General features: G+C 39.5%; 2 protein-coding genes across 22 annotated transcripts in view; one reads left to right on the plus strand and one right to left on the minus strand.

Moving 5' to 3' along the window:
• Window positions 1–105, minus strand: part of PTPN21 (protein tyrosine phosphatase non-receptor type 21) — a 71805-nt gene extending 71700 nt beyond the window's left edge. For all 4 annotated transcript variants that reach the window (XR_003795982.1, XR_003795983.1, XR_003795984.1 and 1 more), the window contains exon 1: window positions 11–105. The gene's annotated coding sequence lies outside the window, so the exon portion shown is untranslated. The remainder of the gene's footprint in view (window positions 1–10) is intronic.
• A 5715-nt stretch (window positions 106–5820) lies between these two features.
• Window positions 5821–23773, plus strand: part of ZC3H14 (zinc finger CCCH-type containing 14) — a 39873-nt gene continuing 21920 nt past the window's right edge. For 6 of the 18 annotated variants that reach the window (XM_029237323.1, XM_029237328.1, XM_029237324.1 and 3 more), the window contains exons 1-9: window positions 5954–5989; window positions 6464–6506; window positions 11466–11580; window positions 13824–13864; window positions 14341–14536; window positions 14891–15320; window positions 15860–16020; window positions 16409–16509; window positions 17740–17895. In XM_029237323.1, the coding sequence (XP_029093156.1) occupies window positions 5954–5989; window positions 6464–6506; window positions 11466–11580; window positions 13824–13864; window positions 14341–14536; window positions 14891–15320; window positions 15860–16020; window positions 16409–16509; window positions 17740–17895 (1279 nt within the window). Of the gene's footprint in view, window positions 5990–6463; window positions 6507–11465; window positions 11581–13823; window positions 13865–14340; window positions 14537–14890; window positions 15321–15859; window positions 16021–16408; window positions 16510–17739; window positions 17896–23773 lie in introns of all 18 variants that reach the window. The other 12 variants (XM_029237335.1, XM_029237340.1, XM_029237331.1 and 9 more) reach the window with 8 other exon arrangements.

Here is a 23773-nt window from a genome sequence, read left to right on the forward strand (position 1 = left end):
GCGCCCTCACCTGCTCCCGCTCCCGCATCCTCGGGGCCGCGCGCCCAGTTCAGCGGCCCGCCTCCCGGGGCCCCGCCGCGCGGCCACCGCAGCCGCGCCCGCACGCCAGCCCGCGCCGCGGCGCGCTCATGGGGCTCGCACGCCTCACTTCCTGTCTCCTCGAACTCGGCCCGCAGAGCATTCCCCCGCGCAGGGTCCCGCGGCGGCCGCGGCGAGGGGAGAGGCCCGGAGAAGGGACACGCCGGCCGGCAGCGCCGCACAAAGAAACCGGCCGGGGGCCGGGGCAGCAGGAAGGCGGGCGGACGGGCACAGGACGCGCGGCCGGAGCAGTGGAGCGGCCGGGGCCGGGCGTCCCTCCCCCTGGGCCGGGCGGGCGGATCCGGGGAGGCGGTGGCTGCCCGTGACCTCAGAGAGTTGGAATGCGGGCGGGGGAGGTGCGGACAGCTGCGCCCGGCCGCCGGGGAGGGGGCGCGCCGCGGCTTTTTTTAATCCTATGACCACTTATTTTAAGAGTTTCCAAATAAAGCAAGGCTTTTAATAAAATTGAGAGGAGGGGGATATTATTTCGGTGCCATGTAAAGGGTTTTATTCCCGTGTTGTTCTTAGGTGTTCTGTAAAATTCTATTATTGCTGGAGTTGTTCATTTACTCTTATACATTTCTGAAAACAGTTCAAACATTCAATTTCTTCCTCCCATACTTACGTCTAAGGATATAGCCCATAAAAAAAGGAAAAACACTGATTGGTAGTACAGGGTGCCAAAGTCCCCCTCCTCTGAAAAAGGTTATGCCTCAAATAACCTGTAGGTCTTCAAAAGAGCTGTGTGCTTAATGCAGTACAAAGTAAAGCTCTTAAGGATGGGGAACTCCAGAGTCAAAATTGTCTGGGTTCAAATCTCAGCGCCAACGCTTACTTAGCTGGGTCGCCGTGTGCGAGTTTCTTAACCTTTCTGTGCCTGCTCATCTCCTGTAAAATGATAATAATAATAATTATCACTATCTGGGCTTCCCTGGTGGCGCAGTGGTTGGGGGTCCGCCTGCCGGTGCAGGGGACGCGGGTTCGTGCCCTGGTCCGGGAGGATCCCGCATGCCGCGGAGCGGCTGGGCCCGTGAGCCATGGCCGTTGGGCCTGCGCGTCCAGGGTCTGTGCTCCGCGGCGGGAGAGACCGCAGCAGTGAGAGGCCCACATACCGAAAATAATAATAATCACTATCCAGTAACTTGTGTGAAATGTTTCATTCTAAGCCCTATTAGCAATTTTTATTATTACATGGTATTATTACACTGCATTATTATTTTTATTACTGCATGGCAACACTTAAGCCAAGGAATAAAATTCTGTGTCCCTAACACCATCACAATAGGGTGTTTTGCCTTTCCTTGGCATATGGTTTGAGTGATTGGAGCAGAGAAATTTTTATTATGTAAATTTTATTTAAATGATTTTTTTTTAAAATATGTTTGTTTCTGGAAAGCTTTCTTATGTTACATTTCATTTAGATCTCATTTTCTTCAACAGTTAACAGACACTTAGTGAGTACTTACTCATGGTCCCTGCTCACAAAGGACTTCTAGTCTACTGGGTAGTAAACCTACACACCGCACATACACATGACAAACAAGGCCTAAGTGGAAAGCGCCATCCTGGAAGTAGGAGTGCGATGGAAGAACAAACCCTAGGCAGGACTCAGCTTGGGTAATGGAGCTCAAGGCAAATAGGATTACACGTGTTTCTATATGGAAGAAAATCAATCAATTCTGCTTATAATTGAATTTCAACTGGACACCATGAGGGTGTCAATTCGTGTGCGAAGAAAAGAGAAAATGACTGGCTCTCTGGTTTTCCAAAATAGAAAAACTGAAATTATGTGTGAGTCTTCTCCACCTCCAGCCTATCATCAAGGCCTGCCACTTCCTCCTTTGAAACATCTCATGAATGCTTTCTTTCCTCTTTGTTCCTGAATGCCCCCCTCCCCCCCCATTCTAATCCAAACCTTCGTCCCTCATCATTTTACATCTGACTTACTGCAACAAGGGCGGTCTCCATGCCTCTGGTTTCTGCTCTCTCTTCTTTCCATGTGAATACCAGGCTTACGTCTCCTTGGGGTTTATCACTCCCAATGGACCCCTAAGGATAAGCTGTTCTGCCTGACCTTTAGGGCCTTTCTAAATCGGCCTCAGCCTCTTATGACCATCCTTATTCCTCTCTTCTCCCCTACTGCCCCCATCAAACCGTTTCTCCTGGCCCAGAGCACCTCCGGCCCCCCTTCCCTTTGTCTAAGCCTTCTGTTGCTCTCCAAGCCTCAATTCAAGGGTCTGCTTCCAACACAACTTGCTAGCCACCCCATTCCACAGTGATCCCCACACTTGGCAAGAACGTTAAAAACTGTTTCATGTAGGCTTCTTTTATATCTCCTAGAATTCCTAGGACACTACTGGGCAGAGGATAGGCACTAAATAAAAACTTGTTAATTGAATCGGGAAGAAAATAAAAGAATTTTAAAAATAGAAAATGATTGTAAAACCCAAGCGATGTTATACACTGAGCTGAACTTCCTCCCTCACGGTCCACAAGTGCCACTTGCTGACCAAGTCCTTAAGCTCTATTTTCCTGCAACCATGTTAATTTGACAGTAACAGCCCCATGACAAGCCACTTGAACAAAGGCTTCAAAGTGTTCGGCATGAAATTATTATTGGCTTCTGTTTGTATGGAAAGAAGTGAAATAATTTATATGGTTCAACCCCAAAAGATACAAAACGGTGCAAGGAAAAGTCTCCTTCTTACTTTCCTGCTCTCCTCCTGGGGGTAACTGGTGTTACCATAATACTATGTACCCGTCTACAGAGAGTGTGTAGATGAATAAGCAATTACATATCTGTCTGTATTTTTACCTCCTCTTGCTACCCAGAAGTGATATACATTCTTCTTCCTGTGAAGGTAATTCTCTTTAAAAAAAAGTAAAAATTTAAAAATTTCTACAGTAAAAAGATGTTCAATAAAGGGAAAGAAATTGTGGGTTTGGTGGTACACTGACTGATACTTCCTTAGGAGTTAAGAAATTAATCTGCTTTGATACTTGGTGAGTACCCACTATCTCTCACTATATAAATTACCATGATGATGCTGGCAATATATTTGTTCAATGGACAAGAAAATGAAGAAAAGTATGTCAGCTTCCATAGCAAAAGCAATTGCTGTGACTGGAATTCCCAACACTTAAGGGCTTTTGATCCAAGGGTAGACATGCCATGAGATATTCACTAATGAAAAAACTTGTCTATTCAAACCTCATCTCTTGGAAGCCAAATGCTGCAAAGAGAAAGATAAATAAGATGTATGGCCCTGTTCTCAAAGACTCACCATGTGAGGAACAGGTGAATATATAATTCTAGTAGGCAAATACACTTAATGGGTAGATATTCTAAGTGGAGTGATATTCAGTTTATCACTATGATCAGCTTCTGGCTGTGTCTGGAAGGACAAACAAAAAGTTCATTAGGCATTCAAAGAAAAAAAGAGAAAAGCATTCCAGGCCGAAGGACACCCCCAAACACCTCTCTTCTGCCCTCCTCTCCCCCGACACTTGCAAATGATGTGCAGCACCCAGTTGGAATGCTGCCCTGAGAGGAGGCTGGAGATGCTAGGGGGCCAGTGTTAGAAGACAACGGATTCCATGCAATTGGGGTTAGTACTCGACCTCTTTGACTTCAAAACCAATGCTCTTTTTAGTAATCTTCTCTCTTTGAAAAACAGCCCAGAGCCCTCAACTGGGATTCATTGAAATCTAGTCCTCATTGTCTCCTAGAGCAAAATATATCATTCCCCCTGAACTGGAGAGACCTTCCACGCCGGAAAATAATTCTCATTGTCCTGCTTAGTCTTTTTCAAGTTGAATACCACTAGTCCCTTTAATGGTTTCTTTCAGGCATCATTATGATCATCTTCCTCTGGATGCAATGTGGTTTATGAAGATGCATCTTACAGGGAAGCACCTGTAACAATGTCAGACCACTGAACACCATCGGTTTAGTGGGGTCATCCCCTCTGTGATCCAGACACACTCCTGAGATCTAAATATGCAAGTTCTTAAGCAGCCTGCGAGTCTCCTTCTGCAGTTTTAAATGGATTGTCTTGAAAGTTGACTCTTTCTTGAATACATTTAAAAAAAAAAGTTTTACCTATTCTGAATACATTTTAATGAAAACATTCTCTATTTTTCATAAAATGTTCTTTCACTATTATCTAAATATTGACTAAGGATTTTGTATGCAGTAATGGCAAAACATGTGTTTGCATTCTTGGTTCTGAAATGGTGGGTAAAGAGATAGAAATAAGGTGCCTGTCTTTTGGATTGTGAATGTTGTGAATACAGGGTCTCAGTCTCACTCATCTTTGTGCTCTCTGGCTCGTAGCAGAGCATCTGACTCAGGGTAGGCATTTAATTTTTAATCAACAACCATAGTACTGCAATGAGCCAAGCACAGTTCAAAATACTTCCCAACTATGAACTTACCTCATCCTCATAATAACTCTATGAAGGAGAAACTGGTATCATACTTATGTCACAGATGAGGAAACTAAGGCAGAGGGGATAAGCAACTTGCCTAAGGTCTCAGAGAGGGTAGCAGAGCTGGGATTCAAACCCAGACATTCTGGCTCCAGGGTCCCTGTTCTCAGTCACTCTGCTCTGCTGCCTCTCATCAATGTTGAATGAGTGCGTGATCATTGGATTTATCCGTGAGGAATGCTTTTGTAATGTAGGTCATTAATTAATTTTATCCTTCAAATATTTAATAAGTGCTTACTATGTGTCTAGCGTCCCAAAATAAATTCTGGAGAAATACAGACCTACAAGGAGTTTATAATTTTGTTAGAGAGAACAAATGCACATGTGCACACACACATACACGCAAATGAGATGCACATTACAGAAAGGGTAGTGTCATACTAGTAGCTCCCACATAGACGTTATAGTAATTACGAAGAAAAAAAGGATTCTATGAGATGAAGGACCGTGTGGCCGACAGACCCTAGGTGGCCTCAAGATTTCTGCCGCTGCTGTTTACACCCTTTGTAATCCCCTCCCCTTGAGGGCAGGCAGCACCTGTGATTTGCTTGCAGCTAATGAATATGCACGGATGAAGGATTTTGCAATCTAATTTTGTAATTAAGACCCTAAATCAGTTGATTTGGGGGTCAGGCCCTGGGAGGCCCTGGCTTAATCAAATGAAAGTCTTTGAAAGAAGGACTGGGCCTTCCCTGAGCTGAGATCCTCTCTTCCCGGGCTTGATGTAGTGAGCAGCCATGTTGGTGAAGCCCTTGGCAAGGAAGTGTGGGCAACATCTCTGACCTGAGGGTGGCCTCCAGACAACAGCCAGGAGAAAGCTGAGGCCCTCACTCATAAAGCTGCAAGGAGATTAATTCCGCTTACAACCTAAATGAGCTTCAAGGTGGCTTCTTCCTCGGTGAAGCCTCCAGACTAGAACACACCCTTCCTGACACCTCAACTGCAGCTTTATGAGACCCTGAGCGGAGAATCCAGCTAAGCTGTGTTCAGATTCCAGACCCATGGAAACCACAAGATGGTAAATGTGTGCGGTAATTTGTTATGCAGCAATTAATAACTAATGAGACCACTTCAGGAATTAGCAGATATGGGGAGAGGGGAGTCCTCTCTCTACGCTTACTTTGATTCTAAGGTTTTACCGCGGCTCTCCTCCCGGCCAGCAGAGGTCGCCAGAGTGCCGGCTCCCCGGGCCCGAGTGCGCGCAGGCGCAGGCTTAGGCGCAGGCGCGCTCGACTTGGCTCCAGCCGGTGGGGGCGGGTCACTTAGAGCGCGCGGCCGGGAGCGGCGGTGGTGGAGGCGGTGAGGCTGCGGGCTGGGAGCTGGACTCCGGCTCCCAGTAAGCGGAACCCTTCGCGGTGCTGAGTCCACCGCCGGCCCCGGAGCCATGGAGATCGGCACCGAGATCAGCCGCAAGATCCGGGTGAGGCCCGCGTCGGGCGGGGGCGGGAAGCCGGGCCTCGGCGGGCGGGCGCGCAGTTGTCAGGAGTAACGGGGGGTGTGGGGCCCGGCCTGGACGCCGCGGCCTGCCCGTCGCCGACGCTTTTGACTGGCCGCGGGGTCGGCGAGCAGCGCCTCCTCGGCCAGGCCGCCTCGGGCCTGGGCGCAGCCGCGGCCTCAGAGAGCGGGCTCGCGGCTGAAGAAGGAGCCGCCGGGAATCTGAGGGAGGCGTTGGGGTCCCGGCGAGAGCCGCGCGGGGAGCTGGAGGGGGCGCCGCGGGGGGCGCCGCGGAGGAGGGGTTCCGGGGTGGGACTGGGGGGCCCGAGGCGTCTCCCCACCCCCACTCGGGCGCCCGGGGGGCAGGAGGTGTGCGCGCTCGCGAAGTTGCCTCTGTGCTGCAGTCGGTTTTCCCAGGGCCGCCTTTCTCACGCGCACGATGGTTTTTTTCTTCCCTCAGAGTGCCATTAAGGGGAAATTGCAAGAGCTAGGAGCTTACGTTGGTAAGTCTTCTGTTGTTAGCCTAATAGACTTTAGAATTTGCAGCGAATTTAATTTTAGGAATGCATTTTTCCTATCATGCCTTTGACTTTGGAGAGACGCCCTTTTACCTTCGAATCTGATACTCCCTGGTTACTTCTTTTCCGTACTATCTTTCCATTGAAAGCTTTATATGCAACCTTGTTTTTTTTCCCAGATCCCCTTCTAATAGGGTGTTTTGAAATCGTTTAGCTTCCTCTGTTGAGGCTCTGTCATATTTTCCTTAATATTGGTCTGATTTCTATTGTTTTTACTATTTTCTTTCCTTTCCTCTTGAACTTCATTTTTCAGTTATTATTTTGCATATGAATGATGCTGTCTGGCATTTACCTCTCTCGTGGTTCAGTGAGTTTTATTTTCAGATCTCTTTATTTTTCCTGTCCCTTTTTTTCTTACCTCCCGACGGTAATGTGTCTTTTTTCTTTTTATTCTTTTATAAATTATAATTTGAGTGTTTACTCTGGGCCAGGCACTGTGCTTAATTATTGTCGTATATGCATTAGGTCACGATAATCCCCAGGAGAACACTGGAAGGTAAGTGGTAATATCCCCAGTTGTACAAGCAGGGAAACAGGCTTTGGGTGCTTGGCTTGAGCAAGGTTTTATGGATTGAGACCTGCATCTGTTTGGCTCCAAAGCTGGTGCCTCCTGTAAAAATAATAGCTACCACTTATGATAGTGGTTCTCCAGGTGTGGGAGACCCCAAGGGTCTCTGAAGTCAAAACTATTTTCGTATTAATACTGACAGGGTATTTGCCATTTTCACCGTGCTGACATTTGGACTGTGCAAAAGTGGTGAGTAAAACTGCTGGTACCTTAGCCCGAATCAGTATCTCACACCAAACTTTACAAGCAATTACCGTATTCTTCACCACCCTTCCACTTGCAATTACAAAGAAAAAAAAAAAAAGAGGCCAGTTTCATTTATGAATGTAAGTGATGAAGTAAAATATTTTTTTAAACCCTGGCCCTGACTACATCTTTTTAATATGTGGTGTTAGGAAATAGGAAGTACTCATAGTACTTCTGCCATACTGAAGCATGATGGGTTGTCCTAAGGCAAAGAATTTGTGTGATTGAGTTGAGAACTGACCTAGCCGCCTTTTTCATGGAATTTTTTTTTTCTTTTGTTTTTTTTGGAACTATTTTTTAAAGTTTAGTTGATTTACAATATTGTGTTAGTTTTAAGTGTACAGCAAAGTGATTCAGTTTTATATATATATGTACTTTTTTCAGATTGTTTTCCGTTATAAGCTATTAAAAAATATTGAATACAGTTCCTTTTGCTATACAGTAAGTCCTTGTTGCATATCTGTTTTATTATGGTAATTTGTATCTGTTAATCACATACTCCTAATTTATCCATCCCCCTCCCCCCTTTTACCCTTTGGAACATCATTTTTAACTTCTAAGAAAGACTAACGGGCTAGTTACATAATTTGGGTTTTTGGCAGACATTTTCCTGAAAGTGAGCAAAGGTAAAGAACTAGTAAAGTTTGTTGCCAATGACAAAGTTGAGCTTTCAAATGAAAATCAGAATTTTGGAAAATTTGTCTTCCTTCATAAATTTGACAGCGTGGTGATATTAGCAAATGGTTCTTCTATACTGTATAATGAAATGTATCCGTATGCCAGTGGTTTGTTTAGCTCAGTGAACCAGTAATTTTTCAAATGACCAATGCATGAATGTTTTTAAACTGTACAGGGATAAGAAAGATCCATTAAAAGTGCAGGATGGATCAATGGATTTTCATGTAACAGAGTACAAAAAGGTCATTGATACAGTTTTTAGATTCAGTATTGTTGCTTACCTTCAAGAAACTACCACTCGTTGAGTTTTGGTGGAGTATCACAGAAGAATATCCACATTATCTGAAAAGGGTACTAAAATACCCCTTTTCCCGTTGCATACCTGTGTGAGACCAGATTTTCTTCACATTCTTTTTTTAGAACAACATAAAACAGGTTTATTGTTTATGGGATAGGTGTATTATTTTAAACGAATTAAGAAATCTAAAAATTCTGAGTTGCAGTTTCTAGTATGATAAATATCAGTAGCTATATGCACATGAATAAAAGCTGTTTGGGATCATCAGTAATTTTCAGTCGTGTAAAGGGGGCCTGAGACCAGATGGTAGTTTGCCACATACTAATTATTTGTTGTCAGGATTGTTGTAAGACTTTAACAGATAAGAAAATTGAGGCTCACAGGTTAAAGATGAAGCTGAACCAGGATTGTTTATTCTTTTATTCATTCAACATTTAATGGATGCCAGCTTTGTGCCAAGAACTTGTTTTGGGTCAAAAAGAAATACACAGAAAACCTACAGTGAGAACTTTAGTAATTCTAGCACATGAAAACATAAACACATATTACTTGGGTCTAAATTCAATCTGATGATTCCTATCGTTTATCAAAAACCTCAAACCAAGAATTTTGAGCCTATTAATATTAAAAACCTGGTTACAAGCTTGACGAAGTACAATGTGAAGTGTAATTGTAGTAAAGATATCATGTATTTTATAGTTTTCAGAATATTTTCATAGAGTTCTATTTGTACCTGAACACAATGCTGGAGTGGGGATGGCAGGTAATTTACTTTTTTACAAATAAAGAAATGGAGTCTTGGGAGGGCTAAATACAGCTGGTCAGCAGCAGATTTAAGACCCAAGAACTCAGGTCTTCTGGGTCCTTGATGTTTCTATTATGGTTGCTTCATAATAGAAACTTGGTGAGCGAACAGAAGGATGGGAGTCACTCCCATATGCTCTTCTTGAACTCATCTGTCCCAGCTGTTAACATATTAGCACAGCTTCTCAACTTGTTTGCCTCTGCTTCTTGACTGGAAGTTTCTTGAGGGCAGAGACTTCATATTGGTTGTGTCTCAGTGGCCTAGCAGAGCACCACATATTTTCATAAATGTTGATTAAGTGGGTAAACAGGGATCACCATTAGACTATTTGAAATACACATTGTTTACAGTTAGCTACCTGATTATTTGAATGTATAGGCATCATTGTCCTGAAAAGGGTGACTTTCTAATCCCTTTCTTTGTGCTGAAGTACTGGAAACCTTTTTATGGAAACAATTCTTTAGTAAATATTTGAATATCTATTTTCAAGGCATTGAGTGGGATATAAAGATGAGCAGCTGTTTGTTAAGAGTTGATACGGTTTCATTTTTGTGTGTGTTTAAAATGGAGTACTTTAGTGAGATGGCAGTTATAATTCAGAGCAGTCTTAAATTCACATTTTAGGAAGTATGAACTTGCAGGAACCGTCAACATTTTACTGTTTTTCAGTACATAGATTTCAGATGAACTTGAGAATGCTATTAGAATTCTGTAGGAATGTATCATGAACACTTTATTTTATTTATTTTTTGGCCGTGCCACAAGGCTTGCAGGACCTTAGTTCCCAACCAGGGATTGACGCACCGAGTCCTAACCACTGGACTGCCAAGGAAGTCCCAGAAACACGTTAGTTTTCATTAGATTCTTATTTCTCATTTTGTGTCTACTGAGAGAACGATGTTACGAATTTCTAACAGCCTTGTTGAAATACAATTGTTATAAACTCCACCTATTTACAGTTTGCTATGTCTTGATATGTATACACCATAATCAAGCTAATGAACATATCCATCACTTCCAAAAGTTTCCTTTTGGGTTTTCCTGGGGCTCTTTTGTATCCTTCCCTACCGTCTGTCCTTGTCCCCACCCTGTACCAGAGCAACTGCTGATCTCATTTACATTAAATTTTATAAAATGCAAACTAATATATAGTGTCAGAAAGCACAGCCTATTTGTTTTCATTACTGACATTATGAGGGAGAAAAACTGTCAAGACTGCCAAAGCACCCCAACTTTGTTTTCCTTTCCTGGGTTACCAATGGCAGCCCATGGTAGGGACACTTTGTGTAAATAAGCTGTGAGGCTTATTTACTAAAGTTGCCAGAAAGCAGTGGAGCCTTTTGATACTTTACAAAGAAAATAACAAATGACTGGCTACTTGTTCTTTTATCTCCTCACATTGAATTGCATGCTTCTAGCAAGTATTCTGATTTCTCTGTTTCCATTTGTAGATAGGGCTTTAGTGTATTTGTGCTTTTCTTGAACTGGATTTTTGATATTTCTTCTTGAAACAAATGTCTGATAGTAGTTCTGAAATGAACCTTTCTGCCTACATAGAAATGTTGTGAATATTTAAGGTATTAAAGAATCTAAAGGAATTTTTTTTGGTAGGGATCAAAGTTCCTGATAAATAGCTTTTGCTTTCCTATCTTTTTATTGTGGTGGTTTTGGGGTTTTTTTGTTTGTTTTTGGTCCTAGACCTCACCCTCATAATTCACTGTTAGGAGGGTATAAGAATGAAACAGTGAGTTGAGTAGAAATCATTTAACTAATCTTAAGATTAAATTTTTTAAATGATGTGTAATTTTGGGGTGGTTTTAGTTTATTTGATGTTGCTGCAAGTTTGTTACCCTAATTAAAATCTGCCTTTACCAAGGATAAAGGTGTTCCTTGAGAAATGAGTGTCATTTTGAAACAAACACACACAAAACTGAACAACACTCAGTATTATTCTTGAGAAATGTCCAGTATGCTTTCTGGAAGCGTTTCTGAAGTTAATGAGCATTATTAAAAAAGATTAAAGGAAATGAATGCACTCTCAAGTTTGATACCGTAATTCAGAATATCTAGTTATGTAAATATTTATTAGTTATTCCTAGTTACTGTTCTTCTAGTAATTGAAATACTTATGGAATAAAGAGAAAGAAAGCTATACTTTTTGTCCAGCATAATTCCAGTAGAGCTGACATTCTTAGAACTACATCTATATTTTCAAGCACATCAGCTTCAAGTAGAAGAAGATATTAAGGAAAGCATAAAAAGTTTTTATATACTTTTCCTTTTAAATAGATGAAGAACTTCCTGATTACATTATGGTGATGGTGGCCAACAAGAAAAGTCAGGACCAAATGACAGAGGACCTGTCCCTGTTTCTAGGGAACAACACAATTCGATTCACCGTATGGTATGTTTCTGAATATTTACCCCTCAGACCAAAGTTTGGCTCAAGTCAAGAGTAGGTGTTCTGTCTGAAAAGAGGTTCTTGAGAGGAGAGTCAGATTCAGTGTTGTGAGGCAGGTTGTGAGTGTTGAGAGCACAGCCTCTGGAGCCAGACTGCCAAGGTTGAATCCTGGATCTGCCTCTTTCCTTGGTTTCTCCATCTGCAAAATGGGTATCGTAAATCACCTTTATAGGGTGGTTGTGAAAATTAAATAAGCTAATACATGTAATGTGCTCACAGCTGTGCCTGGCCCATAACAAGTCCTTAGTATGTGTTGACTGTAGTTAATACGTTTCTTTTGTAAACTTCAGCATGTTATCATTCCTTTCCCTCCACCAAAACCAGTTATAGATGTTTTTTGGACTGGGTTGACTTCCTGAATTGCTTTCTTCAGTCAGCTAACTTAGGGGGCAAGGTTTTTTGACAAAATTTCAAATCATTTTTTTAGTTTGGAGCTTTTTGAAGTCTAGAATTTTGAAATAGGCAACTTTGTGTTCAAATATAAATCAGTATTTTAATTTCCAATGTCCTTTTTCAAACCACATATTCCTTTGGTTGAGAATACTGACTAAAATCATTAGATTTAATTTATGAAGGCAGGCCAGGTTCTGGTACCAGGTTTGAGGTAGAGTGAGAGCTGGGGGAGGGTAACGATGTGGCTGAGAATAGAGCAGGAAGGATCATATAAAGGTCCTCACTGGGAACCACCAGTTGCAGCACAAGTTGATAGATGGAGCAAAAGTTGCATGAGCAGTGGCCTGCTTAATTTGAATGGCAAGAGACTGGGAGACCAGATAGGCAATAAGGAGGGATATGAAACTGGTTAACTTGCCTTTAAACCAAAGTTTGTCTTAAAGGCATTTTGGCCCCAATGGGCAACTGTATCCTTTATAACTCTGGTGAAGCTTTCTTGAAATTCCACACAGAATTCTCTGGGTTTATATTACACATTTTTGAAGAACATTGAGTGCAGTGGTTGTTCCTTAAATGTTTTGATACATACACTTCTACAGTGTGGGTGACCTAACCCACTTATTATGGTTTGTCCCCAGAGTTTACCAAAAGAAGAGAGATCATGGTGCTTTTGACTGGGGAAATTACCATTATCAAGAGTACTGCTTTTTTTTTTTTTTTTTAAATGCTTCAGCGGTCCAGGTACTTGTTTTGTTTCATGTACGTTTTTTATGACTAGACTTTTGGTTCAACATTTGGATCACTTTGAGTCCCAGTAACGTAATATGGGACATTGACCTAGTAGATCCTTTCTCAGATAACTTGAGGGAGTGCTTTAGACAAATTTCTTACATAAGCAGACTGCCAACTGAATTTGAATTTAAAATCACATTAATTCAACTCTTTCATCTTGCCATAAATTTTATTCTTCACCATGTACTGATAAAAGTGATGGTGTCTCTGTTTTGACACTTTGCTTTCTTAAGTGTTCATTTACACCCGCCACAAACAGACTATTCTGATTCTTTGGAGCCCTGCAATAACTGTATCCTAGGGGATAGTGGCATGTGACCGGGTTCTGGGTGAAACATTATTATAATGAGATATTTCTGGTGTTTTTAGGATGCCTGGCCTCCTGGAAGGATTGTAAGACAGCTTTGCCTTGTACATAACTACTAAAATAGGTTATATTATAATTAAGGTTGTGGCTTGTTTACAGCATTAGTTTTGAAAACAATAGTTATAATGAAGTGATATAGTATATTTTGAGATTATTTTTAAAGTTTTTTCACCTCTCAGGATTAAGTTCTTCCAGAAACCATCTAAGTAGATAAAAAATAAATTTAAACTGTGCTTAAAACAATTTTAATAATGTTACATTACGTTTATGGTATTTTATCTCCTTCTATCTACCTTGAATCTTTAGTTCTTTTGAAACAGAATGATATTCTTTGTGGATCAGCGCTGTGTGGTCAGATGATAATCATTGCCCTTATTTTTGCAGAGGCTAGGTGTTGAAAATAGTGATGAAAAAATAAGATTTTTGATTATTCTACAATATTCATGTACAGCCTTTTTAAAAAAAATGTAAAACTTAATTTTAATACTATTTATCCATTAAATTCCATTCAGTACCATCTGTCAGTGTTTATCTGAAGACTAGATCTAAAATGTCATCAAATTTAGAGTGACAGTTGAAATCCAATGTTTCTTGATTAACAGAAGCTTTAACTTTTTTGGTTTTTTTCTTTTAGGCTTCATGGTGTATTAGATAAACTTCGTTCTGTAACAACTGGTAAGGTTCATAAAGATGATGTGTGAGTTTTTTTGGAATTTGCTATAGCATATGATCGTTTTTCTGAAGTCACTTATACTGCTTTGGGGAAAAAAACCCATAAATTTGAAAATGGTAGTTCATTTGAAGTTTTTGAGGAAGCCCACATTTTTATGAATTTAAAAGCAATAAACTTAATATAATTCGAAGATGATTTGAACAAGGGAAGGGAAAGTATGCAATTTATTCTAAGGAAATAATTATGGATGTGTGCAATGATTTAGCTTCAAGGATATTTCAGTGTTTTATAATTGAAAATTAAAAGTCCAGTAATAATAAATTAGATATATTATTATATCACTATGTATGGAATAATATTCACTCATTAAAAATGTTGTGGAAGAACACATATTTATTGCTTTAAAATTGGTGGTGAAGAAGGGGAAGGTTCAAAGTAATAAAAATAGCTTCAAGGGACTGTGTGTTTTTCTTTCTAGACCCCTCTAGTCTAAAGTCTTCCGATACCAACATCTTTGATAGTAATGTACCTTCAAACAAGAGCAGTTTCAGTCGAGGAGATGAGAGAAGGCATGAAGCTGCAGTGCCACCTCTTGCAGTTTCTAGCACTAGACCTGAAAAAAGAGAATCTAGGGTTTCTACAAGTTCACAGGAGCAGAAGGCTACTAATGTCAGGTAAGAGTCTTGTGTAGACCTGTGGGCAGGTGGGTGTGTGTATGTGACATTTACATTAGTTAATATGTCTTTAAATTGCTGTTTTCAGAAATTTTTGGAAATGAGGTGGTCATGAGCAGTTTTTTTGAATAAAATAATGAAGGATAAGTCCAAAGTATGATTACCTTTTATATAAAATGTAGTAAATCAAAGTTTAAAAAAAAGAAAGCAATTTCAAAGTACTTTTTAATGGACTACATAAAGGGATTATCCATACTTTTTCATTAAGATGTATCTAAATATCCTTTGAAGAGTTGAAGATACTGCTCTAAATTGGTAACACACCCTTTTTGGTTTTGTTTTCCTTTTTAACAGACAGACTTATGATGATGGAGCTGCAACCCGACTAATGTCAACAGTGAAACCTTTGAGGGAGCCAGCACCCTCTGAAGATGTGATTGATATTAAGCCAGAACCAGATGATCTCATTGATGAAGATCTCAATTTTGTGCAGGAGAATCCCTTATCTCAGAAAAAACCTACAGTGACACTTACGTATGGTTCTTCTCGCCCTTCTATTGAAATTTATCGACCACCTGCAAGTCGAAATGCAGACAGTGGTGCTCATTTAAACAGGTTGCAGTTTCAACAGCAGCAAAACAGTATTCATGCTGCCAAGCAACTCGATATTCAGACTAGCCGGATATATGAAACAGGACGTTTGTGTGAACCAGAAGTGCTTAACAGCTTAGAAGAGACTTATAGTCCCTTCTTCAGAAACAGCTCAGAAAAGATGAGCATTGAGGTTTGTATATACTTTTAAATTCTGACTCATTAGGCTGAAAATTGTCAGTTCTTAATATTAAATTGTACATGGAATAACTAAACACATACTGCAAGTTTGTTTTAAACTGATTTCTGTGCTGCTCAACATAATACATCAGTCAGATTTTCCTCTCCACAACTGGCTACAGATATTTTACATCTTGTTTACTTTCCTGGATGCTAACAGTTGAGATAGCTTTAACCTTACCTTATCATTTTGCGAGGATTTTAGGTCAGTATTAGATCCTTCACAGCAACTGCTAGTGAACAATTGAGTAACTCCATTTTATTTGTTTCCTCAACAGGGCTATATGCTGCTGTTTATAAATGAATTAAAGCACTGGTTTTTGTTTTAGCTAAAGGTTGGCTATTGGAGATATTACTTGTATTTTTATAAGAAACCAGGGAAATAGCCCATGAATTCTTAATGTGCTTGGCGTTTTCTTGAAAAGAAGCAAGTATTCTGTAGTAGAATTTTATTTTCTGAGACTAGGTAAGTGGAAATTTATCTGATTGCAGGAAGAAAACTTTCGGAAGAGAAAGTTGCCTGTGGTAAGTTCAGTTGTAAAAGTAAAAAAATTCAATCATGATGGAGAAGAGGAGGAGGAAGATGATGATGGTGGGTCCCGTACAGGAAGCATCTCCAGCAGTGTGTCAGTGCCAGCGAAACCTGAACGGAGGTACCCGAACATGTCTACATTAATTTTTCATCGCCTGGTGGAGTCTTCTGGGTTCCTTGAAGAGGGTATCATGAAAATATAAATTTAATACCATGTAAGACTTTTCCATTGGTTTTTGAGCAACACTTCTATTAATGAAAGAGAAGTTGCCTAAAACTGGAGAAGATTGCAAAGAATATTAAAAACTGTAATATGGGTGGGAGGAAGGTTGATCCAAATTCATTATTTTCAAAAGTTATAAGGTTCTCATCCAGTTGGCATTTCCTAAAAACTACAGCTAGTCTGTTCCAAACCTAAGAGAAGGCTGTAGTAAAGGTATGATGGATGGCTAGCATGTAAAGAACTCAAATCTAAAATTTAATCAGTATACCTTTCTTAACTTTTTTAGACCTTCACTTCCACCTTCCAAACAAGCTAACAAGAATCTAATTTTGAAGGCTATATCTGAAGCTCAAGAATCCGTAACAAAAACAACTAACTACTCTGCAGGTAATTTAAATGTATTATGTTGACATTAAGTAAGAGATTTCTGTAAGTCTTGAGTAAGCTATAGATGATTGCTCCTCAAGTTGTGATAAAATACAGATGCCTGCCAGATGTCAGGACCAAGGTGAGGTTCAGAGAATGATTAAAAGGAGATTTGACCAGTTTGAGAAGCTTTCCCGAATGTCAGTGGAACTTAGTTCTCTGAGCAACTGTAATGCCTTTTACTCCCTCTTTCTGATGTATGTGAAATATATAACGGAAATCTTAAAGGGAGTTTTGATAAATATGAGACTTTTCATATTTATAGCATTAGAGTCAACATTAGATATGAACTTATGTTATTTAAAAGGGAGCAAAATTTGAAAATATTAAGAGCCTGAAATTAGAAAAATTTGTCTAGTATATGAACAGGTTGGTTTCTTTCCTCTCAGAACCGATTACTCTGTGCCCCATGTACTATAGCCAATATGTAAAATTTTCTGTTAATAAGCTGTGATGATTACCCACTCTAAATTTTTAAATTTTATTTTTGCTATGGATTTGATGACTGTTCTTTTCGCGTTGTTCTGCTTTTCTATTCTCCTTTGCATCTTTTTATATGACCGCTTTCTAAAGTGAAATAAACTGTAAGCTAGCAACTTTTGAGCCTGATCGTCACCTGTCCCCTTGCTTCTCCTCATCCCTAATTTAACCCTGAACATAAACAGCTTTTGGCTTATAGGGTAAGGATTATCAGGCAAAGGCCAACACTTGACATAACAGTTCATCTGTTTACATTTTCTTTTTTGGTCTGTCAGCAATATTGAGTGTTTACAATGATGAGAAATTCAGACTTAATCACTGTGACCTTAATTTCCTGCTTTTGTAATTGGAGAGTTTTCCAAGTTTTTTGAGAGATAACATTGAAATTCTTTCTTCACCTAGGTTATCTGGATTACAGTTTGAAATTGTTATAGAACCATGAGGCAGAACCCAGACTACATTTGGTTAAAAATGAATACATGTGTGCTGCAGTGTATTTATGGCATGTAGTTTAAAATGTATAAATGTTGTTTACATAAGTATGGGTAACTGAGTCATAGAATATTATAAGGAAAAATGAGGTGTATATGAATTGTTTCTAACTCCTCATATTCTAAACCCAAGGAGGCATTTATATTTAATATATTCACTGTTGAGTTTTGAAATATTACTTCATTTGGATTTCCATCTTTTTTGCTTTTTATATAAAAGTCTCACAGAAACAGACACTTCCAGTTGCCCCCAGAACTCGAACTTCTCAAGAAGAATTGCTAGCAGAAATGGTCCAGGGGCAAAGCAGGGCCCCCAGAATAAGTTCCCCCATTAAAGAAGAGGAAACAAAAGGAGATAATATAGACAAAAGTCAAGGTAATAATTTAAATGATATTTCATTGCCTATTACACTTTTTTCATGAGGCATTAAATATTTTCCAGTGGGTATTTATGAAATGTTGGTTATACTATGAGAAAAGGGCTTATTAAAAGGCCCCCAAATAGAATAAGGGACCATGAGGAAAGTCTATACCTACACTTTTTAGAATTTAAAAAATCTTATCATTAGGGAAATTTTTAGTGTTCTCAGAAGTGGAGAGAATAGTGCAATGAATTCCCATGAACCCAGTCACCTAGCATTAATAATTGCCAGTCTTTAGAAAGCTTCTACTTAAAGATACATAGATACCTACATCCTTCCTTTTCTTCTTTTTGTTAATCCTACCCCTCTTCTCTTGAACTTGAAATCTTTAAATCTCCCCTCTCTGAGCATCCTGTCTCTGACCTGCCAGAACTGCCTTATTGTCCCAGTGATACTACTTTATCCCCTTGTGCCTGACATACTTCCAGCTGATCTTTCTGCTTCCTTTCTCTCAACCTCCCACCCCCAACTCTTGCACAGACTCTCCTGTCTGAAGTGTGACTCTGATCATGTGACTCTTCTGTGAGAGCATTTATAGCTTCTCTTCCTACTGTGCATTATCTAGGACTGATGTCATCAGCTTGGCCTTTAGGCAGCTTCTGGTCCCTGGGCCTGCCCAGCCCTTCTCCACTGCTCTCCAACCTGTTTCTTCTATTCCCATCAGGAAAGAGTCTAGTTCTTTTCCTCTTCTACTGAGATCTGATTAAAAAACCCCACCAAAACTGTATGCTTGTCATGACTTAATACTTTTACAGTGCTGGAATACATTTTTTCATTCCTCCTCAGCTGTGTCCTTTAAATTGTTCCAGGTTCATCTCAGATTTACTTGTTTTGTGAAGCCTTAACGATTCCATCTTGTATTTGTCTCTTCTCTCTTTTTTTAAAGAAGTCTTTGACTATGGTGTGCAATTTGCTGTGTCAGCATTATGTGCAGTTCCAATAAATCATGGACCTGAAAATGGGAAAACCCTTAAAGTAGCCAGTAGGTACTAACTGGGCCAATTTGTGAAGAGTAGTTGGAAACTGGGATTTGAGCTTTAGTAAGGATTTGCAGTGAATTGAAGTCTGTCAAACGGTTTTGAATCTGTGATTTCATGATGGCATTTTTAAGTAAACAATCGGTCCTTTTGGAGGATAATAGATACTAATTCATTGTCTTGGAAACCAGAGAAATAAAATAATTGAGCATTTATGCTGTCTTTCCTTTAAGGATGGTACCACTGGGTATCAAAGTAGTATAGGAGTTAGTACTTGTTTTTGTAAGTGAAGTTTTATTGGAAGTAAGCTATGCCCATTTGTTTATGTATTGTCTATGGCTGCTTTTATACTACAACCACAGAGTTGAATAGTTGCAACAGACCATAAAGCCCACAGAATTTAAAATAGAAAATGTTTGCTACCCCTTGTGATATAGTAGATGAAGGAAGCATCTTTTAAAATTATTCTAGCTAAGAAGTGAAAACAAAATGATAGAATTCTAGTGGTTTTTCCCAACTAACAGTGAATTAATGAATCTAGGCACTGATAATGGCTACTAAAATGGTTTTTAAAGTGAAAATCAGCCATTTTGTGCCTCCCAATGAAAGAATAAAACACTACCTTAGTCTTGCCAGAGGATTTGAACCTGAGTGATCAAGCCTCTGATGCAGCAGTCAGCTTGCAGGAAGTACAGAGGCCAGAGGAATATGTTAATTGCTGCACCATGAGTGTGCAACAGGCAAAGTACCCTCTCTGGGGCACTGTATAGGTCAAACAGCCTGAGAATTCTAGATTAAAAGACTTAAAAGACAAAAGGGGTAAGATTAATCTATAGTGTCTAGGTACATACACTTGTGTGATAAAACCACAAACTGTAGATATTACTGTAAAAGGTGTATGGTGGTTACTTTTGAATAGGACTGATTATATTGGAGTACATGAAGGGGGGCTTGTGGGGTAGCTTACATAGTCTATTTTCTTGATCTGAATGGTGGTTATAAGGGTGTTTTGCCTTAGAACTCATTAAACTCTTACTTTTGTGTGGCTTTCTATATCATCGTTTTGTTTTAAAGTAAAAGGTTAAAAAATTGAAAAGGTATCAAGTATCTCTACTGATGAGGACTGTTACTACTCTTACCAGTACCATTTGTTTGCAAGCGTGAAGTGACACACTGCGAAGTCATTAATTAGTGTGCTTACTCACTGTTTAGTAGCTTTGTCTGTGACAGGGTTGTTTTTTTTTTAATTTATTTATGTATTTATTTTGGCTGAGTTGGGTCTGTTGCTGCGCGCGGGCTTTCTCTAGTTGCGGCGAGCGGGGGCTACTCTTCATTGCGGTGTGCGGGCTTCTCACTGTGGTGGCTTCTCTTGGTGCAGAGCACAGGCTCTAGGCGCGCGGGCTTCAGTAGTTGTGGCGTGCAGGCTCAGCAGTTGTGGCTTGCGGGCTCTAGAGCGCAGGCTTAGCAGTTGTGGCACACAGGCTTGGTTGCTCCGCGGCATGTGGGATCTTCCCTGACCAGCGCTCGAACCTGTGTCCCCTGCATTGGCAGGAGGATTCTTAACCACTGCGCCACCAGGGAAGCCCTGTGACAGGTTTTTAAAAATCTATGCACATGTAATGGCATGAGTTGTTGATAGTGTTCTCTCATCTCTCTGACCTCTGTAGTTTTAATGGGCTAGCCACCTCAAAATATTTTGCTTTTTCTCTTTTTGTCTTGGGTTAATCTGTCACTAGAAGTGTATTTTGTCAGTCTTTTCAAAGGTTTATCATGACAACAATTCTGGCTTTATTGATTCTCTTTTGGTGTGTTGTCTATTTCATTGATTTCTGCTCTTATTTTTAATATACCCATCTATATTTTTCTTACTAATTTATCTTAGCCTGTCCTTTTTATTTTGCAAATGTAAACATTTAAGCTATGAAATTCTCTTGACATGCCATTTTTGCTGCATGTCACAATTTTTTTTTTTTTTTTTTTTTTTTTGCGGTATGCGGGCCTCTCACTGTTGGCCTCTCCCATTGTGGAGCACAGGCTCCGGACGCGCAGGCTCAGCAGCCATGGCCCACGGGCCCAGCCGCTCCGCGGCATGTGGGATCTTCCCAGACCGGGGCACGAACCCGTGTCCCCTGCATCGGCAGGCAGATTCTCAACCACTGCGCCACCAGGGAAGCCCTCACAGATTTTGATATATACATTTTTCATTATCATTTGAATTACCTTTAATTCCCATTATGATCTTCTTCTTCGACCTATAAGTTATTTAAAAGTGTTTTTAATTCATAGTATATGGAAGTTTTGGGTTTTGTTTGTTAACCTTTTTAATTATATACTATGGACTTAGTTGTACTGTGGTCTGATAATGTGATCTGTGTAATACATACTCTTATGAAAATAGTTAAGACTTAAGGCAGTCAGTTTTGTACGTCTTTCTTGTGCATTTTGGAAGAAAGTGGACTCTAATTGTTGAATTGAGAATTTTGCATTTAGTAGACAAAGCTATCCAGTTAATATTGTTCAGATCTTGACCTTGCTGAGTTTTCGGTCTACTTATCGGTGATTGAGAGGGTTTTGAAATTGCCTGTCAGGATGACAAATTTGTCTTCATTTCTCTGTACTTCTGGTAGATTTTGTTTCAATTACTTTGTGGCCATTAAACTAGGTGCACATATACTTAAAATTATCCTGATGAATTGAATCAGGAAGGTACATCTTCCTGATGAATTGAAACTTTTATCTGTATCTATAATCCTTTATGTACTAAATGATGCTTTTATCTTCAACTCAGTTTTGTCTGATATTAATATAGCTATTTAGTTAGTATTTGCTTCGTATATCCGTGCTTCATGCATTTTTCAGTCTTCTCTGACCTTGTTAGGCATACGTATCTCTTAACTATCATAAAGCTAGATTACTGTTTTAAAATTCAGTCTGAGCTTGCTTTTATATGAGTTTAAACTATTCACATATATGAGAATTATTGATGGAGTTGGACTAGTTTCTGTCACCTTTTTTTGGTTTGTATTTGCCTGCTTTCATTTTTTGATCTTTTTTGTCTTTTTTAAAGATTCATTAATCACTGTTGTAATTGTTGTTGGTTGCCCAGCTCTCCTTTATTTTGTACTGTTTTAAACTCTATTTCTGTTCTTTTATTGGTTACCACTGAAATTTTACCATACAGATTTAATATTCCAGAAGTTAATATTCTGACCCCATCCCCAAACAGTAAATGGATTTTAGAATACCTTAGCTCCAGTTTTACCCCCTCAGACTTTACATTATGTTTCCATTTTGGCCCTTTTTTTAATGGATAAATTGGGCACCATTACTGTTTTACCCAGGCAGTGTTTGTTCACATTTACCTACATAGTTATTGTTTTTTTTTTTCTCATATCACTTGAATGTTATTTGGGGATTGTCATTTTCCAATATTTTAAAGTATTTTGAAGTGTATTCTTTGGAAGTTTCTTTGGAACAGGTCTGTTGGTGGTAAATTTCCCCAAGAGTCTGTTCACCTACAAGAGTGTTCATTTCTCCTTGTTCTTGTGCAGTAGCTAGCTTTACTGCATACACAAATCTAGGTTAACGAGAGTTATTTGCTCTCATCACCTTGTTTATATTATGCCATTGTCTTCTGGCTTCCATGGTTGTTGAGTGGACTTCTGTTATTCTAATTGTCTGTTGTTCCTTTGTAGGTGATCTGTCCTTTTTCTGGCTGCTTTCAGGATCTTCTGTCTGTCTTTGATGCTCTGCAGTTTCACTACAATGTGTCTAGGCATGGATTTCCTTTTATTTTTCCTATTTGGTATATGTTAAATAAAATTTTATATTTAAAGTAAAATATGGTACATTATGAAATATATGCTCACCATAGAAAATTTGGAAAAACAACACAAATCATTGTAATACCTGCTGATAGATTAGAAAATAATCAAATAGTATAGAACAATTTAGAATAACAACTAACATTCTTTGCTTCATTATTTTCCACACTGGTTCTCCTGGAGGCCACCACTTTTAAATGCTTCTGTTTATGACTTTCTTTCATTTTCTCCATGTCTGTAATAATATGCTTATACCGCTGTTTCTTAATTCACCAACTATAGATGTTATGTTTTGATTTCTTGCTACAGTATATCAGTATCTAACTCTCACTTTTCCTTGCCTCCAAGCCCATGTAGTAAATTCACTATTTTTAGTTCATCTACGGATTACTTTTATAATTTTAAGTAATACACCTATTTCTTGTCTGATTAACTGTATCAGTATATTTTGACTCCTGAAAGATAAGGATATTTATGTCCTTTAATTCTTATACATCTTTTCTCATCCCCCCCACTTTCTAAATTCTGTCACCCGTACTTCTATATTGCTGAAGATCTAATTTACATTTTGTTCTGTTTTTCTAGTTACAGTTGCCATGCTTTGTAGGTTGACTGTAAAAGTAGAGAACCAGTAAGCAGTGTTTAAATCATTAAGACTCAAAATGCTTCTCAGGGCCAAGTTTACATCATCTTCTAGAGTTCTTCATTTAGGGGTTCCCTAGAGTTGTTTACATTTTTCCCCTTATGTACAGTGTTTTGTTTTTCTTTGATTCTTCTTTTTTTCCCCCTTCTTGCATTGCCTACCTGTATTATAGTCTGAAGGTCTATCATTTTATACTATTAAATCTTTGGATTTCCCTTTTTTCTTAGGTACCTTCCTCCTAGAGCCTCTGTCCTCTTCTGCTCATCCCACTGGTTGCTCTCTAGGTCTGGTTCAAGGCTGTCATCCCAGGCTTTACTCCTCCCCCGAGTTTGCTCTGCATTTCCTGGATCCCACTTTGTCTTCTCAGTATAGTCTTCTGTTTTGTCAC

This window comes from Monodon monoceros, unplaced genomic scaffold (genome assembly GCF_005190385.1).
Source record: "Monodon monoceros isolate NGI ecotype Baffin Bay Population unplaced genomic scaffold, NGI_Narwhal_1 Super_Scaffold_21, whole genome shotgun sequence".
Taxonomy (NCBI): Eukaryota; Metazoa; Chordata; class Mammalia; order Artiodactyla; family Monodontidae; genus Monodon; species Monodon monoceros.